The 25,170-nt window shown below is 51.6% G+C and overlaps 8 protein-coding genes across 8 annotated transcripts; 4 read left to right on the top strand and 4 right to left on the bottom strand.

Annotated features, from left to right (window-relative positions):
- Nucleotides 1-1,474: 1,474 nt before the first annotated feature.
- PHACADRAFT_211609 (uncharacterized protein) lies at nt 1,475-3,111 on the top strand. The gene is made up of 9 exons (XM_007398627.1): nt 1,475-1,569; nt 1,622-1,880; nt 1,933-2,056; nt 2,109-2,331; nt 2,387-2,473; nt 2,525-2,631; nt 2,689-2,776; nt 2,840-2,861; nt 2,922-3,111. Exons 1-9 carry the CDS (start codon nt 1,507-1,509, stop codon nt 2,945-2,947), a joined length of 999 nt encoding a protein of 332 aa, XP_007398689.1. The 5' UTR covers nt 1,475-1,506; the 3' UTR covers nt 2,948-3,111.
- Nucleotides 3,112-4,231: 1,120 nt separating this feature from the next.
- PHACADRAFT_126077 (uncharacterized protein) lies at nt 4,232-6,491 on the bottom strand. The gene is made up of 11 exons (XM_007398626.1): nt 6,375-6,491; nt 6,197-6,322; nt 6,045-6,150; nt 5,878-5,983; nt 5,739-5,818; nt 5,574-5,682; nt 5,357-5,525; nt 5,265-5,305; nt 5,158-5,204; nt 4,734-5,098; nt 4,232-4,672 (listed from the first exon to the last, which is right to left on the bottom strand). The coding sequence occupies exons 1-11, from the start codon at nt 6,450-6,452 to the stop codon at nt 4,301-4,303; spliced, it is 1,599 nt and encodes a 532-aa protein (XP_007398688.1). The 5' UTR covers nt 6,453-6,491; the 3' UTR covers nt 4,232-4,300.
- A 2,810-nt stretch (nt 6,492-9,301) lies between these two features.
- Nucleotides 9,302-9,664, top strand: PHACADRAFT_260667 (uncharacterized protein; the record flags this gene model as incomplete). Its single annotated transcript, XM_007398625.1, has 2 exons — nt 9,302-9,439; nt 9,569-9,664. Coding segments are annotated over 2 exons (234 nt in total), but the record flags the coding sequence as incomplete, so codon positions are not given.
- A 2,186-nt stretch (nt 9,665-11,850) lies between these two features.
- On the top strand, nt 11,851-12,183 carry PHACADRAFT_198400 (uncharacterized protein; the record flags this gene model as incomplete). Its single annotated transcript, XM_007398624.1, has 3 exons — nt 11,851-11,876; nt 11,929-12,016; nt 12,073-12,183. The coding sequence occupies 3 exons, from the start codon at nt 11,851-11,853 to the stop codon at nt 12,181-12,183; spliced, it is 225 nt and encodes a 74-aa protein (XP_007398686.1).
- A 423-nt stretch (nt 12,184-12,606) lies between these two features.
- PHACADRAFT_148918 (uncharacterized protein) lies at nt 12,607-14,135 on the bottom strand. The gene is made up of 6 exons (XM_007398623.1): nt 13,951-14,135; nt 13,677-13,895; nt 13,402-13,626; nt 13,174-13,345; nt 12,939-13,113; nt 12,607-12,884 (listed from the first exon to the last, which is right to left on the bottom strand). Exons 1-6 carry the CDS (start codon nt 14,048-14,050, stop codon nt 12,747-12,749), a joined length of 1,029 nt encoding a protein of 342 aa, XP_007398685.1. The 5' UTR covers nt 14,051-14,135; the 3' UTR covers nt 12,607-12,746.
- A 2,258-nt stretch (nt 14,136-16,393) lies between these two features.
- PHACADRAFT_126070 (uncharacterized protein) lies at nt 16,394-17,694 on the bottom strand. The gene is made up of 4 exons (XM_007398622.1): nt 17,524-17,694; nt 17,083-17,467; nt 16,702-17,027; nt 16,394-16,651 (listed from the first exon to the last, which is right to left on the bottom strand). The coding sequence occupies exons 1-4, from the start codon at nt 17,677-17,679 to the stop codon at nt 16,583-16,585; spliced, it is 936 nt and encodes a 311-aa protein (XP_007398684.1). The 5' UTR covers nt 17,680-17,694; the 3' UTR covers nt 16,394-16,582.
- A 1,667-nt stretch (nt 17,695-19,361) lies between these two features.
- PHACADRAFT_164255 (uncharacterized protein) lies at nt 19,362-21,514 on the top strand (the record flags this gene model as incomplete). Its single annotated transcript, XM_007398621.1, has 13 exons — nt 19,362-19,518; nt 19,571-19,719; nt 19,773-19,945; nt 19,999-20,062; nt 20,114-20,198; nt 20,250-20,356; nt 20,405-20,517; nt 20,623-20,650; nt 20,707-20,896; nt 20,941-21,022; nt 21,083-21,202; nt 21,253-21,378; nt 21,433-21,514. 13 exons carry the CDS (start codon nt 19,362-19,364, stop codon nt 21,512-21,514), a joined length of 1,476 nt encoding a protein of 491 aa, XP_007398683.1.
- Nucleotides 21,515-23,017: 1,503 nt separating this feature from the next.
- Nucleotides 23,018-24,825, bottom strand: PHACADRAFT_198396 (uncharacterized protein; the record flags this gene model as incomplete). The annotated part of the gene is made up of 8 exons (XM_007398620.1): nt 23,018-23,098; nt 23,147-23,195; nt 23,252-23,632; nt 23,690-23,913; nt 23,968-24,463; nt 24,516-24,602; nt 24,655-24,708; nt 24,764-24,825. 8 exons carry the CDS (start codon nt 24,823-24,825, stop codon nt 23,018-23,020), a joined length of 1,434 nt encoding a protein of 477 aa, XP_007398682.1.
- Between the last annotated feature and the right edge of the window lie 345 nt (nt 24,826-25,170).

Genomic DNA, 25,170 nt, shown 5'->3' with positions numbered 1-25,170 from the left:
GACAGCTCGATTGAGGGCAGGAGAGGGTGACAAGAGTCTGGTGAAAGCGTGGAAGTGAGCTGGAATCCTCGAGAACGAGTACAAAATCCTCACGGGGGCGTACCTATCGAGTATACCCTCCTGCAAAGTTCCCGCATATCAAGGTTCGTCTGCGGTCAGACAGGAACCAATTTTGTACACCAAACGAGATGGAGCAAGCAAGGCTCCCCGATCATGATGTCCCTAGGAGCCGATGCTTGTCGTGCCTGTCATTTATCGGCAATGAATGTTAACATCTCCCGTGGATAATGCCTTGGCCTCGAGGCAATGGCGGCTTTATGTTATTTGCGCCGCATCAAGGCCCCATGCACTCGAGGTGCCGTCTCCATGAAATACACTACAGCATACGCGCCGCTAAGCATAAAACCGCACGGTTAGCGAAGCATGAAACGAACAAATGAATGACATGTTATTCAACGGTGGAAGAAATGAGAGGTATCCACGCGATACGTCGCGTGCACCACCGCATCGAGGTAAACTAAGGACCTCGCCTGTTCGTAAAGCACAGTTACATAGTCAGGTCCACGAGATGTTGTCAGAGAATTCCCCAGGAACAGGCGCTTTTACGTAACTATTGTCACGTGATTTTTTCACAAGTTGCCCCGGCCCATACCGAAGTCAGAAATAAGATGGAGAAATTTCATGGCAGCTTGAGGTCGTATGACTTCTTCTTCAGTTACAGCCAGTTGCGAAACGATAGGCCACTTTGAAACCTTGGCTAGTACAGTGACTGATGCCCCGACCTAGATCTAGAGCAAGATACAGGGTGGCTACATGGCCACCTGACACCATCGGACGCTCATAGGCCTTGTGAGCACTGAGCGTGAATGACGATGAACCACTGAACGAGCCGCATCCAAAGCTCACAACCCCGATGCCTCTGCTTCCTTACACTGGTCAACCTTTGGCGACACATTCCTAAATAGCACAAAGTGCACCCGCAGTCAGTATTCAACACTTACGATGGTGCACGGCAAAGCGTCTGCTGCGTGATGCAAGGAGATCACCGAGTGGAACTGCAATTGCTGTAGCGGAAAAAGCCTGGGGTGGCCTATTGTTTCGCAACTGGCTGTATGGAATTTTTTTAAAAAAAAATCTAGCTAAGTTGTCTGGAGGCCAATAATGGAGAGACTAGGCACTGTTGGGAAAGAGGGATTGCGCCAAGTATAGGCATGGGCGCATCAATACGATCGTATACCACGTGGTTTTACGCCCTTGCCAAATTTTCTTTATGTTATTTTGTGGAATTATTATCTGGCTACATCTCTCGTAAGTATCCTTCTTGCGAACGCTGACAAATGATGCGAACGTGTGAACACACTCAATTGCGTGCCTTGAAAGCGGCGTTTTAGTTTCTGATAAGCTCTCGTAAATTGACGTTGAGATGCACTTAATCGGCGCGATGGCAGGCACGGGGGACGGACTCCTCATCATTCGCATTTCCAGCTTGACGAACCTCGTACTGATATGGCGGCCACCTTGGTATGCGACTCTTTCGTGTTCGACCCACGGCCCGATTATCAATTCCGCGTATGTCGGTCACATCTGTGCCGAACACCTTGTCGTCTCAACCTCCTCTCAGCTTGCCATCAAACGCTACCGGGACCTAAATAATAACCATACTGACGATGACGCTCTAACGCTTGTCTTTGCCCACTGTGTTGGAGGGCACAAAGAACAGTGGGAGCCAACCCTGGAGCACCTCTACGATTTCGTCAGCCGCGAGCCCAATCTGAAGATACGCGAAGCTTGGTGCATTGACGCGCCAGATCATGGAGATTCGAGCATATTCAACGATCATCTCCTGACCTCGGCGTTGGACTGGAGGCCAGAATCATCTCGTAAATATACTTTTTCTTCAAACGATATAGCCCTATTGTTGACACAGCCCAGTTGGTTGGGAAGACTATGCACGGAGCATACACGCCTTTTTATCCGGTCTAGGCAGTGGTATCGATGTCGACTTCCGCTCACGCAAACTCGTCGCCGTTGGTCATTCGCTCGGCGCGGTCGCATTGTCTGTGGTCTGAGTTCTGTCCTCAGCACGATGTCACTAACGGTCTTCGCAGCGTACTTTCGACCCCTTACCTCCCCAAAGTGAAATTCTTGTCTATGATCCTGATTGAGCCAATGATCATACGAAAACCAAAGCCCGGTGAATTCAAGATGGAGTACTCTGAGATAATTGCGAAACGAAGGGACATCTGGCCCAGCCGCGAAGAAGCCATGCGCTTCTTCACATCAGAGAAGCAGTGGCAAGGCTGGGACCCTCGTTCCTTCCAGATCTATGCTGTGCGCGCTTGCTCTTACTATTTTATACTGACGTTGAATCTTCTTCGATTATTAGGACCATGGTCTCAGAGATCTTCCCACAGAGACCTACCCTAATCTCACTCAGGGCGTAACATTGAAGTGCACAAAGCGGCAAGAAGCGGTACGATTCAGTTTTATTGCAAATGGCAGATTCGACTCAAATGGAATGCAGGCACTTTATCGTGACCGCTTATGCTCGCTGCGAGCTTTCCAATACTTGCATGTCCTCTGCCAACGCATTCCAGTTCACCTGATCCATGGAGAGCATGCGGACTTTATGTAAATGCGCCCGATCAATGACACCTTCGCTGTGCCTGCGTCTGATCCTCGCACTAGACCTCGTTATTTCCAAGAAGACATACTGAAAGTGGCTACGCGCGGACATCAAGCCACATCGAGCAAAGTCCCTGGTGGAGGACATATGGTGAGTTGCCGGCTCTTCATCCGATTAGTATCTCTCTCACTGAGATACTATCGTTGCTGATAGGTCGTACACACACATCCAGAAGGTACGGCAGAGGCAATTATGGCATCGCTAATGCACGGCACCACTCGAACGCTGTCTATAGAGACGGACAAACGGGCAAGGCTGTGAACCGCTGGACCATTTAAGCATGCTGCCTTGTGCAATGTACTGTCGTAAATCAGATATTCTTAAAGCTGTGTACCTCAAACATGCACATAGATGACAGTCTCCTGAGTTCGTGTTCTGTTGGAGGCGCCAGAACTCGGACCTCGCCTAATCCTGTACCACTTTTCCTAATCCCACCGTCCACTTCTTTATGCTTCGCACGAGTTGCAAGGGAACGGGAGAACGTTTGGAACCCATACTCCAGACTCTTGAGCCTCGCGGGCCCTCGCTCGAGCGACAGAATAACCGATGACTGCAGGCGAACATTGAGTTTTTTGGCCACGACCAGTCAAGGCCTACGCGAAGAGTGCGTGAGCTCGGACGCGACGCGCGAGCCGAGCAAGCTGCGAAGATGTGAGAATACGAAGCATCTAAAGCAAAATGAAGTCAGTAAAATAATATGTGACACCGCAGTCAGAACGAGAATAGAGTCAAGAGAGAGGATGTAGGATGCAGGGGCACAAATGCAATTTGGGAGGAGCGGGGAGTTATCGCATGTCTGATTGCTTTTTACTATCAGCAAGCGATGAGCCCAAGAAGGCCTATATACAACAGGCCTGGGAAAATCCACAAAATACCGAGAAAATAAATAAAAGCCTTTCGTCGAGCCACGTCAGAACTGAGGGAATATTTGTGAGGTCAAACCTTGCATCAGGTGCAGGCGACGCCATATTCCTTGGCGAATCGTGTAGCCGTCGTGCATGTGCGTGAGCATGAAGTGGGCTGCCGACTGACGACAATCGTGCCTGCACAGCCCTGTGTGAACTTTGGTCGCTGCGCGGAGCGGTGTTACTTGCGCGACTCGGAAATGTACGTATAGGGCGCGGCGGCCGCAGGGAGTGTCGGCCGTTATTCCAAAGCGCCAGCGACTGTCATTTAGGACGAACCCTTCGCAGACCCACAAGTTCACTCTATAAAAACGAACGAAGCAAGAGAAAAAATAGCAACCCGTATTGGCCTGTATTGGCCCGAATATAGCTACGGCTAGAGAGCACGCGACTAACAGTGTCATGAAAACCCTCAAGGTGATGGAGGTGCCTTGGATTAGATGGCATACTTTAGTCTGCCTTAGGCGTTGTTGGGAATGATTGGTACCTGTCTTGAAAATGCTGACCAACATTTTCAAGGCATCCGGGGCATATTGGTCCAAAACCAGGACGCAAAGCGACGTCAAGACGTTTGGGCACTTTTTGGATGACTCAACAGCAAAATTCAACGGACTTGGTCACTTTCATGGACGTGAAGATTCGAATAAGTATGATGTCATGAGGAATGTGAGCGGTGGTGCACCAAAAGAACTAGGTCGACCTATCTAATTTACTCAATGAGGGTAGACTCAGATTCGAGAGCCGCAACTTGAGCATTCTCCTCGTCAGCCCTCTCCTGGACTGCTTTTTCCTCCATACCCCACTTCTCGTCGACCTGCTTGTGAAGTGGCAGCGCCTTTATAAACAGTGATGCCAGGGCACCAATGGCACCGATGCCGACGAAAACTTGCCAGAGTATGCGGATGCTGTCCGCGAATGCGACGCGCACCTCAGTGTGCAACGGCTCTGGTAGGTTCGGGATGATAGGAATTGCGGAGTATGCAATGGAAACGCCATTAGGGAGCATGTTCACGAACTCTGTCGGCAGCCGCTTCTTCAGCTGTGTCTGCAGGACAGTCGTGCCGACAGTCGCCCCCCAGACCTTCACGGACACAGGAGCATCAGCGCTATGACTGGTTCGAACGTAGTGCTGGAGCACTTACGGATGCGAATGATCTGAGAAACTGGAAGAACGCCAGCGCTTGTGCGTTTGCTGTGATGGGAATTGGGGCAAGTACAGGGAAATATGCGGCAGCATACACTAAGCCAGTGCCGATTGAGATGAGGAATTGCCCGCCCGTTGCGCGCGCGATGTCGGTGCGTTCGTCCAGCGTTGCTAGGACCCCGGTGCCAGCGAGGTAGGCCGCCCATCCGATCCAGAGCTGCACTCGGTACGTCTTAGTCCGCGATATGCTCGCTCCGCAGAGGATGAGAGCCGGGCCGACAGCCAGAGCGAACCCGAGGAGCAGGACTCCGGAACGAATGGGTGAAGCACCCCAGCTGGCCTGGAAGAGCACTGGCAAGAAGTCTATGTTCCGCGAGGGATTCAATTTCGAGTAGGGTCTTGTTGGGAAAAACGCGGCTTACAAAGCAGCGAGAAGGTCAAAATGGGCGATATTAACGTCTGTACATAGCTAAGCCAACCATTAATTTGTGTGCAGCAGCACGGGTTGGGCGGAGGTCCGTCTACTTACCCACTGAAGCTTGTGCGGTTGGACAGAAGCGAGATGGGAACCTACAGAGCGCTAAGACTGAATTATTCCGCTTCCAGCAGCTCGAGACATACCAGAGGATGCTTCGCAACCTTTGCTTCGTACAGCAAGAACAATAACAGGCCGAGAAGCCCGATGATGAGCGGTACCAATATCTGCGCAGAGCCCCAAGGATGTTGCACACCACCCCACGTGAGAGCAATAACCACGGCAGTGGAGCTACCGATGATGAGCGCATTACCGCTAGAGAACATTGAATATTTTGCGCTTTGCAGGGACGGGAAACCTTACATCCAGTCCATTTGGGCCATCTTTTCGCGGAACGAACCTTGTGGTGTCTTGACATTAAGGAACAGGATGACAAGCGCTCCTGCCACCGCCGTCAATGGGAGATTGAGGTCTGCAAAATTGGAGTTAGAATTGAGCCTGCAGGCACAGCACCGATAAGCGACGTACAGAACAGCCACCTCCACTGTCCATTCTTAGCGAGCGCACCGCCCACTATGGGACCCATCCCTGCAGCGACCCCCCATGTCCTGCGTAGCCAAAAATGAACGTGAAAAACAATGTTCAATGCATAGCACACCATACTTACATGCCAGAAAATCCATTGTACACCGCGCGCTCGGCCAATGGAACTAGATCGGAGAGGACTATTGTGGTAATTGCGATGATGCTGCCTCCGCCTGCACCCTGGACCGCTACAGGTAGGTGACATATATCAGAGCATACCATCGAACTAATGATTGGGGCCTAACTTACTGCGAGCTGCAATCAGCCAGTTCATAGTCTTGGCGGCCCCGCACAGGGCGCTGCCGAGGGCGAACAAGGCCAGCGACAACAGCATGCAAGGTCGCCGGCCAAATACCTGAGAACAGTCAGAAGAGATAACCTGCAAGCGTATGTGGACGTACTTGGGCCATACCACCGGTCGCGGGCAGCAGCGCAGTCGAAGCTAGAGCGTAGGCCGACGCAACCCAAACGAAATCCGTGCCGTCCAAGTCATGCGCAATGGTTGGCAATGCTGTGGATACGGAGGTCTGTGGCGAAGCGTCAGCTGAGGTTCTGGAGAGGGCTGCATCTGTGACTCACGAATTCGAGGGCAGACAAGAAGACAGAGACGCAGATGGCCAGGAATATAAGCCAGAACCGTGTGCTCTTCGATCTCATTCCCGACGGCTGGACTGAGGCTCCCTCTTCGTACCCCACGACATTTGTAGCGGCGGACACTTGTGTGTTTGATTTCAAGCTTAAAGTGCCACTCTCCTGCCGATTGTCGGTGGACATCGTCCAGTAACGTTTGACGAACAGCTCGATCGAGGGCGGAGACGATGGCAAGGATCTAGTGGAAGCGGGGATGTAAGCTAATTTCGAGTATCCCCTTCGACAAAGCTCACGTTGGTTCCTGATCATGATGTTTCTACAGGGCTGTGAATAGTGCAATCTCCCCCTACAGTACGAGTTTAAATGGGAGCAGCGTCACGCGTCACCAACCCCCCACAATTTGCAATTTTGAGGTCTAGTCATGCAGCTCTGAACCCGATCTAGGCCAAAATCGAGCCAAATTTGACAAAAATTTCTGAAACTGTCCAAATCTACCCGTTTCAGTAATCTGGCGCCCGCTGTTGCTGGCTTGGATGTCACGCCCTGAGGTTGGTCAAACTCGTACGGTATGCAATGTCTCACCAGTGAAATCGCGCAAGCCCTGAGACCACCCATGGCGATACTTCCGTCAGGTCGTGTCAGATCTTCATCAGGGCATCCAGACATACTATGATGGTACCCTGCTTTATAAAATTTGGGAAAATTTGCATCCTGTAGCTTACCACACTCATGCTTCGCGGGCGGTTTTGCATGAGTCGATGTGTACACACCTTAGCTATATATTCGTTTTTTTATAATATTTTATTGAGGTCTTGCAAGAGCAGCGGATCCTTTCTGGTGCACAAAGTAGGCCCTGCACCACTTTTTATAAATTTCGTCACAAGTGTCACACCAGATGCCGTCGAGCCGTGTCTCTGCCGAGAAGCCGAGCCGTCTCTCCAGAGTAAACCTCAGTTGTTTGAGATCAGGCGGAGCGACAATTTCATCACGCCTTGCTCGTTCATTGTAACGCTCCACTAATGTTCCTTCCCTGTACATGTACATAGCACCTTGTAAACCAAATATGATGACCAGCCATGTCTGGTGTAAGTACAAAAGTCTATGGATGCAGTCGCCAGAATATTTGGTGAGCGAGATCTGGTTGGATCTAGCCATCAGTAGCATTTTTCGGCCAGTTTTGGACCACTTCCGAGCATCCACAAAAACATCATATCGTCCCTTGCTGCACACCCGCCATGATATGGGTGTCATATTATAGTATGAATACAAGTCTACCATGAAAAATATTCACAGCACCTCCGGGGGCATATTGCAGCAGCAAGATCGATTTTATAAAGCAAGGAGCCTTTATAAACCAGGGGGCCATCATAGTACTCCTCTTACTCAAAAAGGTCTGTCCGGTCGCGCCGGTGTAAACGGTAATCGGTCCAGTAGTTTGTCTAGTTGCGGCTCAGTCGCCTGATGACAGGCGAAAGGGGTCGACCGACCGCCGAGACGGGCGTTGAGAACTCCCCGGGCGCTGTTGCTGTTGCTGCCCTCACCACAATGACAACTTGAAGACGAAGAAGCCGGTGTGAAGTGAACTCTGACTCCAGGCTGTGTTGTGTCTTCCCTGAAACTCTTTATGCCAGCCCAACACAAGAGATACACGACACGTTGATGACTGTTCGAGTGCTCTGCCAATTGAAGAGCATAGTTGAGGCATCACCGACACCCTGCTGTGAGGTGCACTGAACCGCGGATATTTCGTTTCGCGGCTCGTAGGCCATTGATACTATTGTACTTTTATGGAGCGTCTAGGTGGCAAGCAATGTGACCAGCTGCAAGCAAATCAGAGAGGGCAGGCCTGACAGGCCTGAAGACTAGGAGAGGCCTGAAGGGCAAGACTCCGGAGCTGATTAGGGGAGCATTCTATCTAGCTGGCGAGTAGTACGCAGATATAAGGTTCGAGTCGTTGCCCGCAAAGTGAGACGGGAGCTCGTGGTGGCATGCATAAAAGTGTTGGCGGGAGTGGTATCGCAGAAATAACTATCTGCCCGTAGCTGCGCCCGCTGTCAGTATGACTACAGTACACGGAGTGCGCCCACTCACCCGCCTAAAACTCGTGCGATTAGAAGTAGGAAAAATGGAAGTATCTGGAGGAATGAGACTATGTTCGAGTCCTAGGGATGCTGCACGACATCCCACATGAGAACCGGTGGCAGCAGCTCCAGACGGGATCAGTTGATCACAGGGCTCTTCCTACCATAAAATAAATAATGGGAGTCGTGCTCTTTGCGAGGAACGTGGAGCTATTTAGAGATACTGCCAAGGGTCTGACAAGCGTCTGGCAGGAGCATACCAGAACTTGAAAGCGCTCGCGCAGCATTGATCCTCTGGCTACATCCCGTGAGAAAAGGTGTGATCAGTTATCGTTCACAGGGCACATCGTTTCAGCACAAGGTTGGACCAACGTACTAGCCGAGCTTCAGCCTCAAGCTTTCATATTTTCATATTTCAAGCTCGAGTCCAATACGCGCAGGAAGCTGCACAGGCGTGGGAAATTGGTCACGTGTATTTTGATTGATTAGATAAGAGTTATCTAGGGAGACTACACAGCTGCACGGATGAGACTGGTGACAGTATCTGGGAGATATTGAACATCACCCGGGCGCGATTTCGGTCATTCGAGAATCTGATCGTTGAGCGTTGGTTTTTGTCTGACCATGTCATACAAGTCTCAAGATACTCCGCATCCAAGAATCTGACCATATTCTCAAAACCCAAGAATCGTGAGTCCGCCCGTCAGAAATTCTGCGCCCAAGACTTGTGCAAATGAGTTTTTGTGCTCGCAGCACTGAACTATGGGGAACTAGGCATGTCACTTCAGAGGCTCTTCACCACGACGCGAGCACACGCGTACGCGAGCTTGACAGCCGTGTCGATTTCAACCTGCGTCCATGCCCGCCAGTATCCTGAGTGTATCGAACGCGTCTTCATGTCGAAACCGCGCAAATCCACCCTTGCCTCCTTCATCGCCCCCCGAGTATGATCGGCCCACCAATCATATTTCGGTTCTGCCTCTACGCAACACCTTTGGCACATCATCCACCTTATTAAGCTTGCCGAATGCATCATGCCCATGTCAACCGCTCCGCCCGCATATACTGGCCGGTCTTGCTGAACTGCCCGGGGCTGATCAGGCTGCGGCTGACGAACAACTAGAGATGAATCCTCTAGGGTCTATTCATGACCCTCAGCTACCTAGCAATCCGCTCGACCAGGTATTTGGCAACTAAGCTGGGCTGACTGGGGCAGCCAAGTCCACATCCTTCTGAGTGATCACTACCCGCGCAAGCAGAGATGCTCCTTGCACCCCCGGCGCCCTCAGATAGCTCTAGTACCAAAGCAGAACCTGATTTGGAGATGCAGTGGTCTCCTTGAGGATGACCACGATACTGGCAGCATACCGGTCTTGTGGGGGCAAAGGTACCAGTGAGCTTGATGATGGACCGTTCTCCATCCCGCAGCCTGCTGCTCCAGCATCCGCCATGGCTCAATATCCTGCAGCCTAGGTTATACATATGTTCTATTGTAGTCTCCCGTCATTCAATGTGCACTTTTATGTATCGAACACGAACGAACGTGGACTCTGAGGCTCTGTGGGCGCCATTCTGTTGCGGGGAGATCTCGGATCGGGGCGGATTTTGCATTGCACAAAATCATGATTTCGGTCGTACGAATCTCAGACAAAAACCAAGCCTCAAAGATCACGATAGTCCGGATCCCAAAATTTGCCAGATCTTGAGCTCCACAGTCTCATCCGTGTAGCTTTGTAGTAGATGCGACCTCTCAAATGACATGTCAGCAACTAGCAGCGTGCGGCAGCCGGCCAACCTGCCGGCCCCATGTTTTTTATGACAAACGGCTGACATGGTCTGCTTTTATGCCTACTTCTTGTACGGTCACCTCAGGTCTGCAACTTCCTTGGGCTACTCCATCAAATTCTCAAAAGTTACAGGGACCATACGACGGAGGCCATGTCACCTCCTGCGATAAGACGCGTTTAAGACGAACATATAGTTTGCGCGAAGAATAGTAACTCTTTCCACGCTACACTGAGGCTCAGGAGTACTTCTCTCGAACTTCGAAGCATGGCATGTGATCGCCTAGTCTTCATACAACATGTACAAAATTTATCGCCGTGAGTACCTCATGTGCATGGCTGGTATGCGAGAATTCAACCTTGCGCGTGGGCTGACATTATTTTTGGCAGGGACTGTCGAATTGTCGTGCCATCTGAACCCGAGCAGTACTGAAACATAGCCCAGTTGAAGGCACACTCGGCATCGGACACAGGGAGATCCTCACTATTGTATGTCTGCACCGATGCTGTGTGACTCCTTTGTGTTAGACCCTCGGCCTAACTACCCGTTCCGCGTAAGCGACATCCGTGACGGAAGCTCATCGCCCTAACCTCCTGCCCTTAGTTGGCCGTCAAATGTTACCGGCATCCTGACCACCACTGTACTGACGACGATGCTCTGACGTTGGTCCTCACTCACTGCGTTGACGGACACAAAGAACAGTGGGAGCCGACCCTGGAGTACCTCTACGCTGCAGCTGCCAGGAGCCCGACTTGAAGATACGCGAAGCCTGGTGCATCGACGCCTCAGGCCACGGAGACTCGAGCATCCTCAATGAGCACCTGATAACCGCAGCGTTGGAATGGAGGCCAGAGTCATCTTGTGGGTATTTTGGTGCGCCTTGAGTCGCTGAGCGCCGTTGACGCAATGTAGTCAGCTGGGAAGACTATGCGCGGAGCATACACGCCTTTTTGGCCGGACTGGGAAGTGGCGTCGACGTTGATTTTCGTTCGCGTCGCCTGGTTGCCGTTGGACATTCGCTCGGAGCAGTTTCATTGTTCGTGGCTCCTTCTGTCAGTACACGAGTCACTGCCACTAACTGCCTGCATCCTTCATAGCGTCCTGTCCACTACTTACCATCCTGAAGTAGAGTTCTCGTCTATGATCCTAATAGAGCCAATGATCATACGCAAGCCGAAACCCGGAGAGTGCAAGATGGAGTTCTCGGACATGATTGCAAAGCGGAGGGACAGCTGGCCCTGCCGTGAAGACGCCTTGCGCCTTTTCTCGTCAGGGAAGCAATGGCGGGGCTGGGACCCTCGTGTCCTGCAAGTCTACGTCGTGCGTATCGACCCCACCTGTTGAATTGTACTGTCTGATCTGCTCTCGCAATTAGGACCATGGCCTCAGGGATCTTCCCACAGAAACCTATCCTGATCGCGATGACGGTGTAACACTGAAATGTACTAGGCAGCATGAAGCGGTGAGGCTTATTTTAGCCGTACGTGGCGAGTTTGGCTGAGCTGATATTCAGGCATTGTGGCGTGACCGCCTGTGCTCTTTGCGGGCCTTCGACTATTTGCACGTGCTTTGCCAACGAGTCCCGGTCCACTTCATCCATGGAGAGTCACTACGCGGACTTGATGTGAGTGCGCTGTTCTCGCTCTGGTCTCGTTCCCATTCAATACCCGCACTAGCCCTCACTATTACAAGGAGGACCTGCTGAAGGTGGCTACGCGCGGACTTCAAGTCTCGTCGCGCCAGGTGTCCGGTGCAGGACACATGGTGCGTCTTGGTTTACTTCATAGCAGCAGCACCTGGCTGACTAAACTGGCTTTCAGACCATGCACACGCATCCGAGAGGTACGGCCGAGGCGATCGTGGCGTCACTTGTCCACGACACCGTCCGACTGCGGCTTGCAGTAAAGACAGGCGTGATTGCCAAGCTCTGAACCCCCTTTGAGGTGAACTATATATACGTACTACCTCTTACAATATACCGTGATGACTGCAATTCAGTGGATTGTAACTCTCTTTGTCTGAAGAGGTGCTCTTGTGCGCACCGCACTGCAAAGCACCGAGTTCAATGATGCGTTCCGCCGGAACCTGATCTTCGCTAATTCCTGCGTACTCCCTAAAGAATAACTTGAAAACATTTTCTTCTATCAGATTCGGCCCAGTTCTATCTGTTCTGCGTTGCAATACTACGCGTTATGGAGCCCGCGCGTTTTCGTTGAAGTTTCAGACAGTACTGGTTCCGTGTTTCCCACCCGGAGCAGCAGAGCCTGTGTCATCGAGAGAAGACGTCCGCACAGGACAGACGCATCAGAATACCCGCATGGAACCTCCTTGGTCAAGCTGACACTTGAATTTGGCGGAAAAACTCGAGTTTCATTGAGAGCATGGTACAAATACGTTCTACAGTCGATTCCCGGTGTATACTGCTAAAAGCGAGCAATAGTAATGTTACACTTGGATGATGATCGCGTGCCAAAAATCTGTGTCAAGCTTGCGTCTAGAGGCCAGCCTCGTCGAACGTACGTGCGCCGCCGCCGTTCTTGTTCTCGCCTGCTGCGCTCTGCGTAGCAGCGGCCATGATGCCTGACTCAGGGAGCTCCTCGGACTGGGTCGTGGACGCAGCATCCCCCGTGATCTAGAGCATGGATGAGTGAACGAAAGGCGTTTTGTAAGTGATGCGACAACGTACGGGCTCGTTCGCGCTACTGTTGATGGCGCTCTGGACGCGCGCGGCAAGGGAATCAGCGGGTGGGCGGTAATCGAGGGTCTTCTGCTCCTCGGACTGCAAAGTATGCGCCTCGTCGGTAGTGATGGTCTCGAGATTAACCTCGGACGTCGGGGATTGGCTCGCAAGGCGCTGATACCTGGAAGGCGCGCCGTTAGACGAGTCAACAACTGGCAGAGGCTCGGGCCCATCTACGCACTCGATCTTCTTGGCGTCCTCGAGGGCTGCCTTCGCAAGTATCGTGGAATCGAGACCTGCACTCGCGTTGGGATGCTTGGCGGCCGCCGCCTGCGCAGCCGCGGCAAGAGAGCCCTGGGGCGGGCGGTATCCGAGCGCCTTGTGCTCCTCGGACATGAGCTTGCGCGCTTCCGCTGTGGAGAGGTTGTGAGCCGCGCCTAGCCGATGGAGGCTATTGCAGGAGACCGACCTTCGCCGATGAAGTTCAGGTCGATGTGTGCGGCAGCACTTGAAGGCTCGAGGAGGGCTGCGTCTTCGAGTGCAGCGCGCTGGAGGTGCTGTGTCGTGGGCTGAGTCTGCGCAACGATCTGCGGGTGCTTCGACGCGGCGGATTGGACCTGTGCGGCGACAGAGCCAGGTGGTGGGAGGTGTCCCAGGGACTTGTGTTCCTCCGGCATGAGCTTCCGAGCTTGAACTAAACGATAGCATGAGCACGAAGATTGCGATGAACGGAACTCGACGCACCTTGGCTGATAGCATTCAGGTCTACTCCGTCCTGTACCCTCTCTTTCTTAATCCTTTGAGCATCTGCAAGAGCCGCTAGCCGTAGCCGTTCTTCATTGATTTGTGTGGCGGTCTGGGGGTGTTTGGCAGCTTCCGCCTGCGCTTCCGCGGCGAGCGAGCCCGGCGGCGGACGGTAACCAAGGGCCTTGTGTTCAACAGACATGAGCTTTCTGGCGTCAGCTGCACAGCTTTCTCTCAGCTCGTGCGGGCACGCTAGGTGTGAAGCAATTTGTACCTTCACTGATGCTCTTCAGGTCGATGCGAGGAACGAAATGCGCAGCGTCACGATGAGCAGAGTCAATGATTGAAGGAGCGCTGGTCGACATGTGCAACATCTTGAGCGAAATGTGGGTATGACCAAGAGTTCGTGAAGGTGCAGGGCGTCGGGCGTCGGAGGCTGGGGGAGAGCAACGGGATGAGTTACGGGGTTGACGTGGCGGATGTCTGGGGTGTTATATATACCTTGGAAATATGTCCGCACCCTCTTCGCGCATTCGCACCCCAAGCGCCATTTTTCGCGCTTGAGGCTGTAAACTGTGGAGACGGGTCGCTTGAGAGGAGCCAATGCCTGCGTTCTTGGTGGAGTCCTCAGATAGGAATCACACCTTGTCCCGGCAGACCCCGGCGCCACCATGGCAACCAGACGCCCGAACTGTTCGTCTTCCGCAGCCAACACCGCCTCAAGGTTTGTCCAGCCACCTTCGTGCTCGCTCTTCTGCCCATCGCTCACTCATTCCTAGCGTAATCTGCGACTTTGAGATTTGTTTTGGATAGAAAGGCTTGCGTGCTGCACCTGCCTGTGCGTGGAGCCGCGTACGTAAAACGCGGTGATATATCATTCCATCAACGGCTTCAGCGCACTAATGTCTGAAGAAGGTTTGGCCTCGAAACAAGGGTGCATCTTGTTTATCAGGCGCCATCTATTCACGCTACTCACCCGCTTGAGATGTGTTAGATCGCCATAGCTTCCTAGAGGCTCGGCTCCACCCAAGTCTATCTCGAGCCTATCGGATCGGAGTCTTCCGAAAGAAGTCTTCTCACACTCGGAGATAGATACCTTCTAAACCACGTCCACCTTCTCAAATGCCGGTCTGTCTTGCTTTCTACAATTATAGAACTTATTCATCGTCCGCAGATAATAAATATTTGCCTAGTTATAACATTGATCCATATCACCAGTCCTAGATTCCTATTGTCGCGGAATCAATCTTGCCTGCGACGTCTTTGCTCTTTGCAAACAGTATGAAGGCCGTAGGTCACAGATCGCAGAACTAGGCTCGGTGCTATAGTTCTCGGATACGATTAGTAAGCTGTGCCCACCTTAACCGAAGTTTAGCATACTAGGACCTGCATGTTCCCTCGGCCCTCCCAAGTTGCACTGGTTGTTGCAAGTTTTATACCCTGCATATTCTCGACACTCATGAAGTAGCTTGGCCCTGCAATCCGCCACAGAGCTGCTCTACTCGCCGTTTACACGAGTAGTAACGAAGCACGTCTCAGATTTCAGCCCTCGTGCGCAACGCCATCGCCTGATCTCTACAGGTGATGTTTCTGCAGATAGAGTAGCACGAAAGCTGCTCGGATATGCAGGATGGTGACTACTTTTTTTCTGTGTGCAGTCAGCGTCTGACCTTGGCTGAACGCAGTGATGATATACACGCCAGGCAGATCTTGTGATGGCAGGACATAGGGATCATAGTATGTCATCAACTGAGCTCATGCCATTCTACCATCCCGCTCTTTACAATAGCCTCTTCACGCCTTCTCTATAGCCACGGTGCTCCATATATGAAAAGGTGCGCTTTCAATTAGAGACCGGAGCAGCTGAGCTAACCCGCCTGCGCAAGGAATGTGCGATGCTGTAATGCTCGTGAGCCAAACGAGCATCTGAGACATGGAGCCAACGGAGATCTAATATAACTGGGGCTGCTTCTAAAGCAAGCGTCTGCGACTGTGACCTACACACATATTTGTGGCGCATTCGAAATGTACGTCCAGCGCAGACGCGCAAACATATATATATATATGAAGCTCTGGTCGCTCACACCCGGACCAAACACTGATTCTCTCCCGGCCAGGGTTTGTCTAGCCGCGTCTACAAATGACGCAGGCAAACAGCATCATATTTACTATCTTTCAAAAGGCTATCTCTTTGATTCCCAATGGGTCATTTCAACCCGTTACCTCGGAGGTGGGCCCTCGCTTTATCGGTTATTTTAGTGCATTACCTGAACACGGGTAGCTTCTGCTCCAACCCTTACTGCGTGGCATGTGCTGGCGATTCGTCTCGAGATTATACGAGAAAGCCGCAGTCGTAGCCAAGCGAGCATCAGTCACCAAGACACTAGCCTAGAAAACAGCCGCAACGAGAACAGCCCTGCCGAGAACAGCTGCCGGGAAAATATTCATCGCTCAGCGGCCTCTTGTGTACCTTTTAGATGTGTACCAAACGTCACCTGTAGTTGTATAGGATAGCTGACAGCTTTTTCTTCATCTATGCATGCAGCGCTAAAAGAACTATGCTAAGTACGCTTCCTTCATGTCTGGGAGATGGAAAAAAACTTCTAACGTCATACGCGACTCGGACAGTTTAGATGCACCATGTGCGGGAATAGCAGAACAAACTCCAGGCGCCGTCTCTCCTCTCTTCATGTTCTTACACTTTTTCTAGGTCTATTCTAGTGTCAGCGATGATAAAATTTATCAATTGTCGACAACTGTGGCACTTATACATGGTATGTGATATTTCCGACGTCACTGGACAAATCGTACAAATGCAATCCAAAAATTCTACATATATAATCGGCACAACCAAAGGCAGCTCCTTACTGGCTAATTTCAACAGCTGAACATTCAAATGAGGCACATTAGGATGCAGCCCAAGCCAATCCGTACCGAGCATGTAGTGGCATGATATGCGCAATTGTCAGCCAGACCTATTAGTGCATCAGTTATAGCTTTAAACGTCGGTGGTCACATTGCTCACGTTGAATAGAATGTAAGAAGAACGGTCATGCGCCTCTGTCCTGTAGAGGTAGAGATGTAGGCCAAGAATGATGCCCAATACCATATACATTGCGCCGAAATAGGGACCTATTTTCCAGAAGTAACTCAGGAAGAGCGACCACATAGTGATGGCGATGAGTGTGAACTGTCTGGAAAACTCTGGAGCGTAGATCGGGAAGGTGACGCGGCCAAGTCGCTTATCCCCTTCCACATCTGCAAAATCCTGCACTTGAACAGTGGTGAAGATGAGGATGCCGCTGATGCATACGGCGGTCGTCGATATATTATCCATATCGTGGGCCGCTCCTGGGTATTTGTGTGTCAGCATGGGGTAACGACCGGAAAGTATGTGGAAATATACCCATGAGCTTTGTCGCCCCAATCTCGAACGTAGTATATCCTCCGATGTTGCAGAAGTTTTTCCCGATGGGATGGCCAGCAAGGCCAAGCTCATCGTACAGGAAAGTTGTGAAAAAAAGTCCTAGGCTTGTGAGAGCGAGGTCTCCGCCGTATATCGCTGACCACCACACGCAAAGGCCGGCGGAGATCCATCGCAAGGTAATTGCTTGCGACTGCGTGATGCGGCCAGATGGAAGGGGACGCCAGGGCTTGTTAACAGCGTCCTCTTCAGCGCCTCGCGCTTGGTTGGAGACGTTGCACATGAACTGGTGAGACCAGATCCAAGTAATGCCAGACAGGAAATGAGGCACTGAATAAAGTGGGGCTGTTGCGCAGGCGAAGACGGACTGCAAATAGATGCCGGTTAAATTTCAGAAGAGCCAAGATATCAGAGCGACTTCACTATGGGGACGAAGATCGTCTTCATATCTGCCGCGGTGAAGAGAAGGACGGTACGCGCATGGAAGCGGAAGTGAGAGAGAAGAGAACGCGTTGAGCGTTGCAAGTGAAAGAGGGAGACTTCCAAAGTCCCTAAGTTGCTGTCGCCAGAGACAACCATATCGGTTAGATAGACAGCTGGCGAAGACGGGTGACGCACCATGCAGGAGTGCGGCGACCTTTTCAACAGCTTGGAGCCGTGTATCAAGTGCCGCTATCAACCTGAAGTGGACATTCGTTCCGCAGAGTTCCCCTAGTAGGCGGTGCGGATTAATCTATAGTTCGCGAAGATCGAGCTTCTGGCGACGAATCTCGGAGAACTCTGCGTCTAGAGAAGGTAAGTCTAGTATACAGCGAATCAGCGGAGTGTTGAGTGGCGGGGGTTCCACGGTGCGGCATGTGTGGGCGTTGATGCCAACGTGGTTGAGACGCACGTCAGATGCAATAATCACAAGTACTCCCACGTACGTTGATGCCTTCTAGCATACCAGGAAATAGTACAGAAGCCAGCATTCCAGCGAACAGTCATGGTCGCCCGCAACACTCCGCAGGGATCCCGGCATACTTTCCAAGAAGTCCCTTTTGCTCAGTTTTTGGCTAAAGTTAGTCCAGTTTATACCCAGATATGCCCTAACAATTTCCAAAATCTTCAAAAATAAAAATAAAAGTACAAATCTGCCGCGGCGGGCTTCGCGCGCCTGGAGCACCCATTTCGCCACGAAAGCTAGGCGGAAATATGCGTGGTCCGCGTGGATTGTGCGTCACGTCGTGCTTTCGAATGTTTACCCAATTTCTAGCTTTACACCTCTGCCGCGGCGTCCATCAGTCGGTTGTCCCTTCGGAGGCCGGCTGCTGAAGCTGGCCAGTTGTACCCGGATTCTGATATGTCCTCGGCCCTCGTCGTGCGTTTATACCCGGACAATCTCGCGGTCTTCCGGCCAGTTCCTGGGCATTCGTACCCGGATTGGGATCTGACAGGGGATATGCCGGGGTCCTACTCCGCGCCAGCACCGCTTTGGCGCCTATCGACGCTCCGAGCGGCCATCGCGTCAAGGTCTCGGTCTCCTCCTTCGACTTCGTCTCGCCCTTTTCTGCGGACCTTGACCAACCGTGCTGGAGAACATCACGATGCGAGCTGCCATAAGAATTTTCTGATCATATCTGTCGAGAACACTTCGGCGAAGCTGGCCGCTAGGATGTGAATGTTATCGTGTAGGAACTTCGCCGGAGGTCAGTTCCGTATCTTCTCCACTACATGAGTCTCCGTACTCACAGTAAGATCTTGTTAATAGCGTATTTTGTGTATTTCGAGAAGGCCAAACAGTGGTCTGGCCATATCGAGGCTGCGTGGCACTGGTAGCCTGAGTACTACCAGTACGACTACAACTTTGGTTCGGCAGTCTTGATCTAATCAGTTCCGCTAGAAAAATAGGGTACGTATCATGGGAAACCTGTGTCTTATGCGTGTTATCTGAAGTTGAAAGCTTGAATGGTAGTCCAATATGCCGTGGAGGCCTTTTTTGCCAGTGCGCTGAGTACTGAACGCCCAAAGTCCTGCGAAACTATTGACACAGATGGCAAGACCATCATCAAGGTGTCGAGTTAAGTTCATATTCCCTCAGTGTGTGCGAGCGCAGCACCATCTGATCCGAATGCCAGCGAGTCGTATTCGTTCTCATAAAGCGGATGGGCGGCTGGTTCCCTCTGAGCTTCACGACCTGTATTGTGCTTGTGCAAACCTTTGTTCTCGACAGTTCAGCAATGACTTCCTTCGCCCTTGGAAGTCTCTTTCTGTCCATATCCATGACTCTCTCCACTATCCTGGCTATGTTTATGCTACGTCGAAAACGAAGGCCTTTCCCTCCTGGACCACGTGGACTGCCAATCTTAGGGAACATTCAGGATTTTACGTGCGGATTTGAATGGATCCGCTTCGGCACGTCCATGAAACACCATTTTGGTACGCATTATTATTGCAGCCCGTGTATAGCTCTCATTCATACTGTCTGTAGGAGATGTCCTGGGCTTTCGTATTTTGCGCAACACAATTGTGGTGCTGAACAGTGCCAAAGCAGCCAGGGATCTTCTGGACAAGCGAGGCCACCTCTACTCCAGTCGACCTGTACTAACCGTAGTTGGAGAGCTGATGGGGCTTGACCGGGTCCGCAGCTAGCGTTCGTTCTTCCGCAAGCCCCACTGATGCTTATGTTTCAGTCGATGCCGCTGCTGCCATATGGCTCTGAATGGAGGAAGTGCCGTAAACTGGAACATATTGCGCTCAACGCGACGGCAGTGAAGCAGTATCGTCCTATGTTAGAACACTTTTCAGCCATGCTCGCTCTCGATATTCTCGGGGATCCCGACAATTTCTATGAGCTGACTCGGTTGTCAGTGAAATATATATCCCGTACTTCGACTGCTGACCAAATGTTTCTCATAGATGTGCTTCCAGGATCATCCTCTCTGTGACATATGGTCTTTCAGCGCGTGTCACAGACTCTGAGGTACGAATTCTCCTCCCTACGCCGATATTGATCGACTAAGAGATTGAACAGTACATTACGCTCGCTGAGGACACCATGCGGATCGTGACCTCGTCTATTCGCCCAGGCGCATATCTATGTGACCTGATTCCAATTAGTAAGGAGTATCTGGACGCTCTCGACCGGCGGCACTGACCTCTACGCATAGTGAAGTACTTACCAGGTTGGGTTCCTTTCCAGCGTGAAGCGCGGCATGGTCGAAACATGATAGAACGATTTGTGTACACGCCCTTCGAACGCGCAAAGGAAGCTATAGTACGTTACTTGTTCATCTGTGGCTGTCTGCTGCTAACTTGTTTGAAGGCTATGGGCAGCGCTGGGCCCTCCCTTACTCGCGATCTTCTCACCAGCATTCCGGCAGACTCGCTGACCACGGAGATAGAAGAGCGTATCAAGTGGACAACAGGTGCGCTCTTGTCCCGAATTTACTGACCTCGCCTTGTATTGACTGCAGTCAGGATCAATGTATGCAGGTACGCTCGTTCCCTGCTACACTTACTGTGTCTATGTTTGACCCGCAGGATCATGACCACAGCTGGTGGAGAATCGGTACGCAATGCTGTGCATCGAGAGCTCCTCTTCGCGTCTGACAAGAGCGAACACAGACGTTTGGCACTCTGGCGGTTTTTATGATAGCTATGGCGGTCAATCGCGACAAACAAATTCGGGCACAAGAGGAGATTGATTCGGTGATCGGTGCAGAACGACTCCCTAACATCCCTGACAGAGGCCGCTTACCGTATGTGGATGCGCTCATTCAAGAAGTCATGCGTTGGCACCCCATTCTTCCTCTCAGTAAGTGCCGCCTTCCCAACACCCTCAGTTTTTGACTTTGTCAGGTATCACACGCCGGGCGGACGCCGAAGATGAATATGAGGGTTACGTTATTCCCAAGGATACAATCGTGTCCCCAAATCTTTGGTACGTCTACAGCAGTATAGAATATTCGTATGAAATTTGATCGGTCGGGATTACCTCAAGGGCTATTGCAATGGAACCGAACCCAAAGTACCCACCCGAACAATTCATTCCAGAACGCTTCCTAGACAAAGAGTATCCCACACCCAATCCCACCACGTGGGCATTTGGGTTTGGAAGAAGGTAGTATCTGTTTGCCTATTGGCTGTTCTCGGATGCTGACTGCGTTCTAGGATCTGTCCGGGGAAGACACTCGCGGAAGAATCAGTTTTCGTTCTGATATCCACTTTACTTGCGACGCTCGACATCCAGGCACCACCTGAAGGCCTTGTTCCGAAATTCGAATCTCGTGCTGTTTGGTGAGCTTTAATTATCCAAAATCGCGACATGCCGCTGACTAAGTCTCATACAAGCCTTCCTAAACGTTTTAACTGCGTGTTTAAGGCGCGCTCGCTCGACAAGTTTGAGTTGCTCCGCGGCGCTGCCGCCCTGTAGTTCTATCTTGGGAATGAATCTGTTAGATGAAGTTTCAATGCAACTCTCAATGTAATATTGGGATTGGTTGACCATCAGAGATGCGCTCAGATGAACAAAGTGTTCTTGCTGTTTCAAACCTTACTCATACCCCTCACCGTACCTCGGTACGCTAGAGCTTCGTGGCTGCTGCCTGATCCGGCACGTCGGGTAAGCCATACAAGCTCCATCTGCGGCAAATGCAGAGCCCTTGTGTTCATGAGACAACGCGGCTCAAAGTGGCGATTCGGCTGTGCGCCGCCGAATGTAATGTCACGGCACCGTCGCAATCTTTTGATTCAGAGTACGAAGAATACGTGTATGACAGGTGATCGTTTCGCTGGAAATCATTAGCCCGAGAATGTTCGCATGTTGAAAATGTATCAGAGCTTAGTGACTCAGCGTTCCTTCGAAGCAGATCAGATTCCCAGGTCAGGCCTTGTGGTACGCTCGACATGTCGCCACATTCGGCTGCCGACATGACATCGTAGTGGTGCAGAGGGCGCGCTTGCAGACGGCACGGAGCTCGGGAGGAGCGTTGTAACCTTCTGCTGGATCTGATAACTTTCGCAAGTGCCTTCGTCCCCCTATTGATAGAAGTCGTACTTTGCCTAATGGCAGTGCTCAGCTCCATGTTTGCAGTGCCTGAGAACTTCTGGACCAAGTGCTCCAAATCTGACCTGTGATCTATATCTACCGCAGGAAGATGTCGGTTCATGGAGCATCACGTTCAAGCGAGGCAAGGAGAGATGTGCCAAAAAATGCAGCCGCAGCTCTACCGGGTTTGGCAAACTTGGAAGGCCCTTAGATGAAGGATTGTTGATCTGGGCGTTCTCAGCCTTCGACACCTGTGTGATGCCGCTGGATATGATTCGCTCAAGTCGGATCCTGCGTCCTTCGCAGCGCCGCTGCTCCATCTCGAAGAAGCACTACCGTCTTAAGTTATCCCATGGTCATCAAAGTTTTGCCTCACACTCCGTGCGAGTCCGCGTTCCTTCCATCCGGGATTCCCTGCAGCTCCCATAGACTGATTGTCTCTCGTCTCAGGGCTCACCGTGATCGCTTCCCAGATGCCAGCATGGCATGAACGTCGAGTTTCACAGGCTTCCAGGCACTTAAAGATGTGAACAAGAGGGGTTGTTCCCGAATGCTGCATTCACACGTTTCCACCCACGCTAAGTCATCCGAGTCCATCGGATTGGCTCCCCTAATGTAGCGAAGTTCGCTTCTAAACCGCCACCGGCGACTGATCCTGGCATTGTACCCTTCAGTCAATATTTATCGTAAACAGGTTTATTTATGCGTGGTGTGTACGTAACAATGGGTGATAGCACGAGGAAGTAGATACTGTAGTTTGGTGGGTTTAATTACGAGTACTCAGCTACATGTCAGGCTTTGCAACGATACTGCGCTGAGTACGCATGTCGTTTTGAGCGTCACAAATAGCACGTAAATTTAGGTGGAAACGTGTGTATCAACGTCGTTTTAGTTCACAATGCCCAACATAGTCGTGATAATTTCGTCGAGAAGCGATTGAAGGTACTCCATATCATAAACATCAAGGAACTAGTCCTGTCAGCGTTATACGGAGCGATGCAAAGTCTCACAACTCACTTGTATCTGCAAATGAAATACGTCTCGGAATGTCCATGCATGCATCACTCTACGGGATCGCATCAGCCAGTCATCATTACACACAATTCAACGTATCAAACTCACGGGCACCGCATATTGATGATGCGATGGCCAAACTTGAGCTCCCCGAGCTCTAAGTGTAGCTTGTCGTTGTTCCCGCCGACCCACATGGAAGGGACAAACTTGTCAATGACTCCAATGTTGGTAAAGAAAGGGCGGTGTGGATTCAAGGGCAATGATCGCAGCTCGGTGCGAGCCACAATATTGGCGAAGGGGAGGGCTGGCTGGCTGAAGTAGTCGGTGTATTCCTTACGCAAGGCGGACATAACCTCCACGAGTTGGTCACAAAGCGGCGAGTCCATGTTGATACTTTGAGGGGAGAGGACGAGTGGAACATAGGCCATGCTCGATGCGATGTGCCGTTCCTCTGAATATCCGGAAGGAAAGTATCTCTGGAGAGCAATTCTGGAATAGTGTTAGTTCTCGGGCCCGTTGTACACACGACGTCACTGTAGGACGTACATAGTATTGTCATGGATATATTGCCAGTCGGCATCGAGGTTACAGTTACGTTTGATGGTCGTAAGAGCGATCGCGGCGTCGCAGAGCAAGGTGAAGCTAAACCCGATTGCCTTAAGAGCCGACAGCACGGAACGTAGCTTGTCGGTATTGATGGTGGCGCCAACGCACGCCCGCAGAGCAGGCGCCGTGATGTCATTACGCTGGGGAGCGAGCCCGATAGAAGGCTAGAAAAGCTTCAGTAATCTTGGAGAGTCGCGGGAGATTCGAAGGAAACAGACCAAGTTCTTATTGAGCTGCTCCGGCAGCCGTATCCCACTCGTTTTGGCTGCCTCCAGCAGATCCTTGCCGAGCAGTTGGATAATGTCCACCGGCAAGCTCGCGACCTCGCCGCCGTACGGAAGTTGGTCAAGACAAGGCTCATCGTCATGGTGAACGATGACATGAAACAGGTGTCGAAGAGTGTGCATAGTGGGTCGAGCATCAAGTACAGCATGTGACCCATGCATGAACAGAGCGTGCTCGCCGTTTGGACGGAGAATGAGGTGGCAAGCAAAGACTTGCTCACGCCTGTCCCCAATATGGTAGGGGAGTCGAATGTCGGTGATGGAGTTGATCACTTGCTCGTCAGTGGAAGTCGTTTCGTGCACGATGAGAGTCGCCCTGGCCCACGCCAGAGCATCGTCTTTGCTCTTCATCGGCGCATAGACCCATTGAAAATTGTCTGGAGACCCTGCGAGAGGCTCTATACTGGCCGCGATCAGGGGTGCAGAGAATCTGGGCGTTATGGTAAGCGGCTTGAAGGTGCGGCATATCAGCTCCGCCATACCTCACACGAACCAACGCCTCCACGACGGCCTCAGGAAGATTCGGAATATCTGTATTGAGCGTGAAACCGAAGCAGAAGTTGAACTGGCTGTGCTGTGTCAGCGGACAATCGACAACCGTGCTTGCGCAGGCAGACGTACCCATCACAGAGGCGGTTTAGTCGGGCCATGTCAAACTCAGTGCCGACTGTAGGTCTGCCCAATCCAGGTCACTTCCCCGTACAATGCAATATGAATATCAATGCATTACCTCACGTAGTGCTTGTCCACGAAGGTCCATCCAGCAGGCAATTGGGGAATGGCAATGGTCATACTGGTCTGCTTGGGTCTTGAAATCGGTTCAGAAGCTACTCCCTTTAGCGGGGAGAGGGCAAGGAAAGAGAGAGGAGCTGCTCGTCTGTAACTATACATCGTTTCCGCGATACACTGAGTAAGCCGTGTGATGATGCTCTGTCCAGGGAACTTACCTTTCGCGAAGACGGGGCATCGTTCAATCAGTATCCCATGCACAGCACATAGGCGTGTCAAACCGTGAGATATTCGTGATGAGAAGATATGTACTGTAGATGGAATGCGTCACCGGCTACAGTGTATGCGCAAGTGGATGCAGTGGCAGTCCCTGACCGGATCTTTGCAAGGGATCTGATCCGTAGATCT

Source organism: Phanerochaete carnosa (genome assembly GCF_000300595.1).
Source record: "Phanerochaete carnosa HHB-10118-sp unplaced genomic scaffold PHACAscaffold_8, whole genome shotgun sequence".
Lineage (NCBI taxonomy): Eukaryota > Fungi > Basidiomycota > Agaricomycetes > Polyporales > Phanerochaetaceae > Phanerochaete > Phanerochaete carnosa.
The sequence above is the reverse complement of the archived record's forward strand: the minus strand, read 5'-3'. Positions and strand labels throughout refer to the sequence as shown.

Excerpts from the sequence above, each read along its gene's own strand:
- PHACADRAFT_211609 (XM_007398627.1), top strand. The coding sequence starts at position 1,507 with ATGGCGGCCACCTTGGTATGCGACTCTTTCGTGTTCGACCCACGGCCC. Across the intron at positions 1,570-1,621 it reads GGCCCGATTATCAATTCCGC|CTTGCCATCAAACGCTACCG; the intron begins GTATGTCGGTCA and ends ACCTCCTCTCAG. Across the intron at positions 2,862-2,921 it reads CGTACACACACATCCAGAAG|AGACGGACAAACGGGCAAGG; the intron begins GTACGGCAGAGG and ends CGCTGTCTATAG.
- PHACADRAFT_126070 (XM_007398622.1), bottom strand. The coding sequence starts at position 17,679 with ATGGTTGTCTCTGGCGACAGCAACTTAGGGACTTTGGAAGTCTCCCTC. Across the intron at positions 17,468-17,523 it reads AGACGATCTTCGTCCCCATA|TCCGTCTTCGCCTGCGCAAC; the intron begins GTGAAGTCGCTC and ends ATCTATTTGCAG. Across the intron at positions 17,028-17,082 it reads TGGGGCGACAAAGCTCATGG|GAGCGGCCCACGATATGGAT; the intron begins GTATATTTCCAC and ends ACAAATACCCAG.
- PHACADRAFT_148918 (XM_007398623.1), bottom strand. The coding sequence starts at position 14,050 with ATGTTGCACATGTCGACCAGCGCTCCTTCAATCATTGACTCTGCTCAT. Across the intron at positions 13,896-13,950 it reads CCTGAAGAGCATCAGTGAAG|CTGACGCCAGAAAGCTCATG; the intron begins GTACAAATTGCT and ends AAAGCTGTGCAG. Across the intron at positions 13,346-13,401 it reads CCTGAACTTCATCGGCGAAG|CGGAAGCGCGCAAGCTCATG; the intron begins GTCGGTCTCCTG and ends ACCTCTCCACAG.
- PHACADRAFT_126077 (XM_007398626.1), bottom strand. The coding sequence starts at position 6,452 with ATGAGATCGAAGAGCACACGGTTCTGGCTTATATTCCTGGCCATCTGC. Across the intron at positions 5,984-6,044 it reads CTGGCTGATTGCAGCTCGCA|CGGTCCAGGGTGCAGGCGGA; the intron begins GTAAGTTAGGCC and ends ACCTACCTGTAG. Across the intron at positions 5,099-5,157 it reads TTTGACCTTCTCGCTGCTTT|ACTTCTTGCCAGTGCTCTTC; the intron begins GTAAGCCGCGTT and ends CGCGGAACATAG.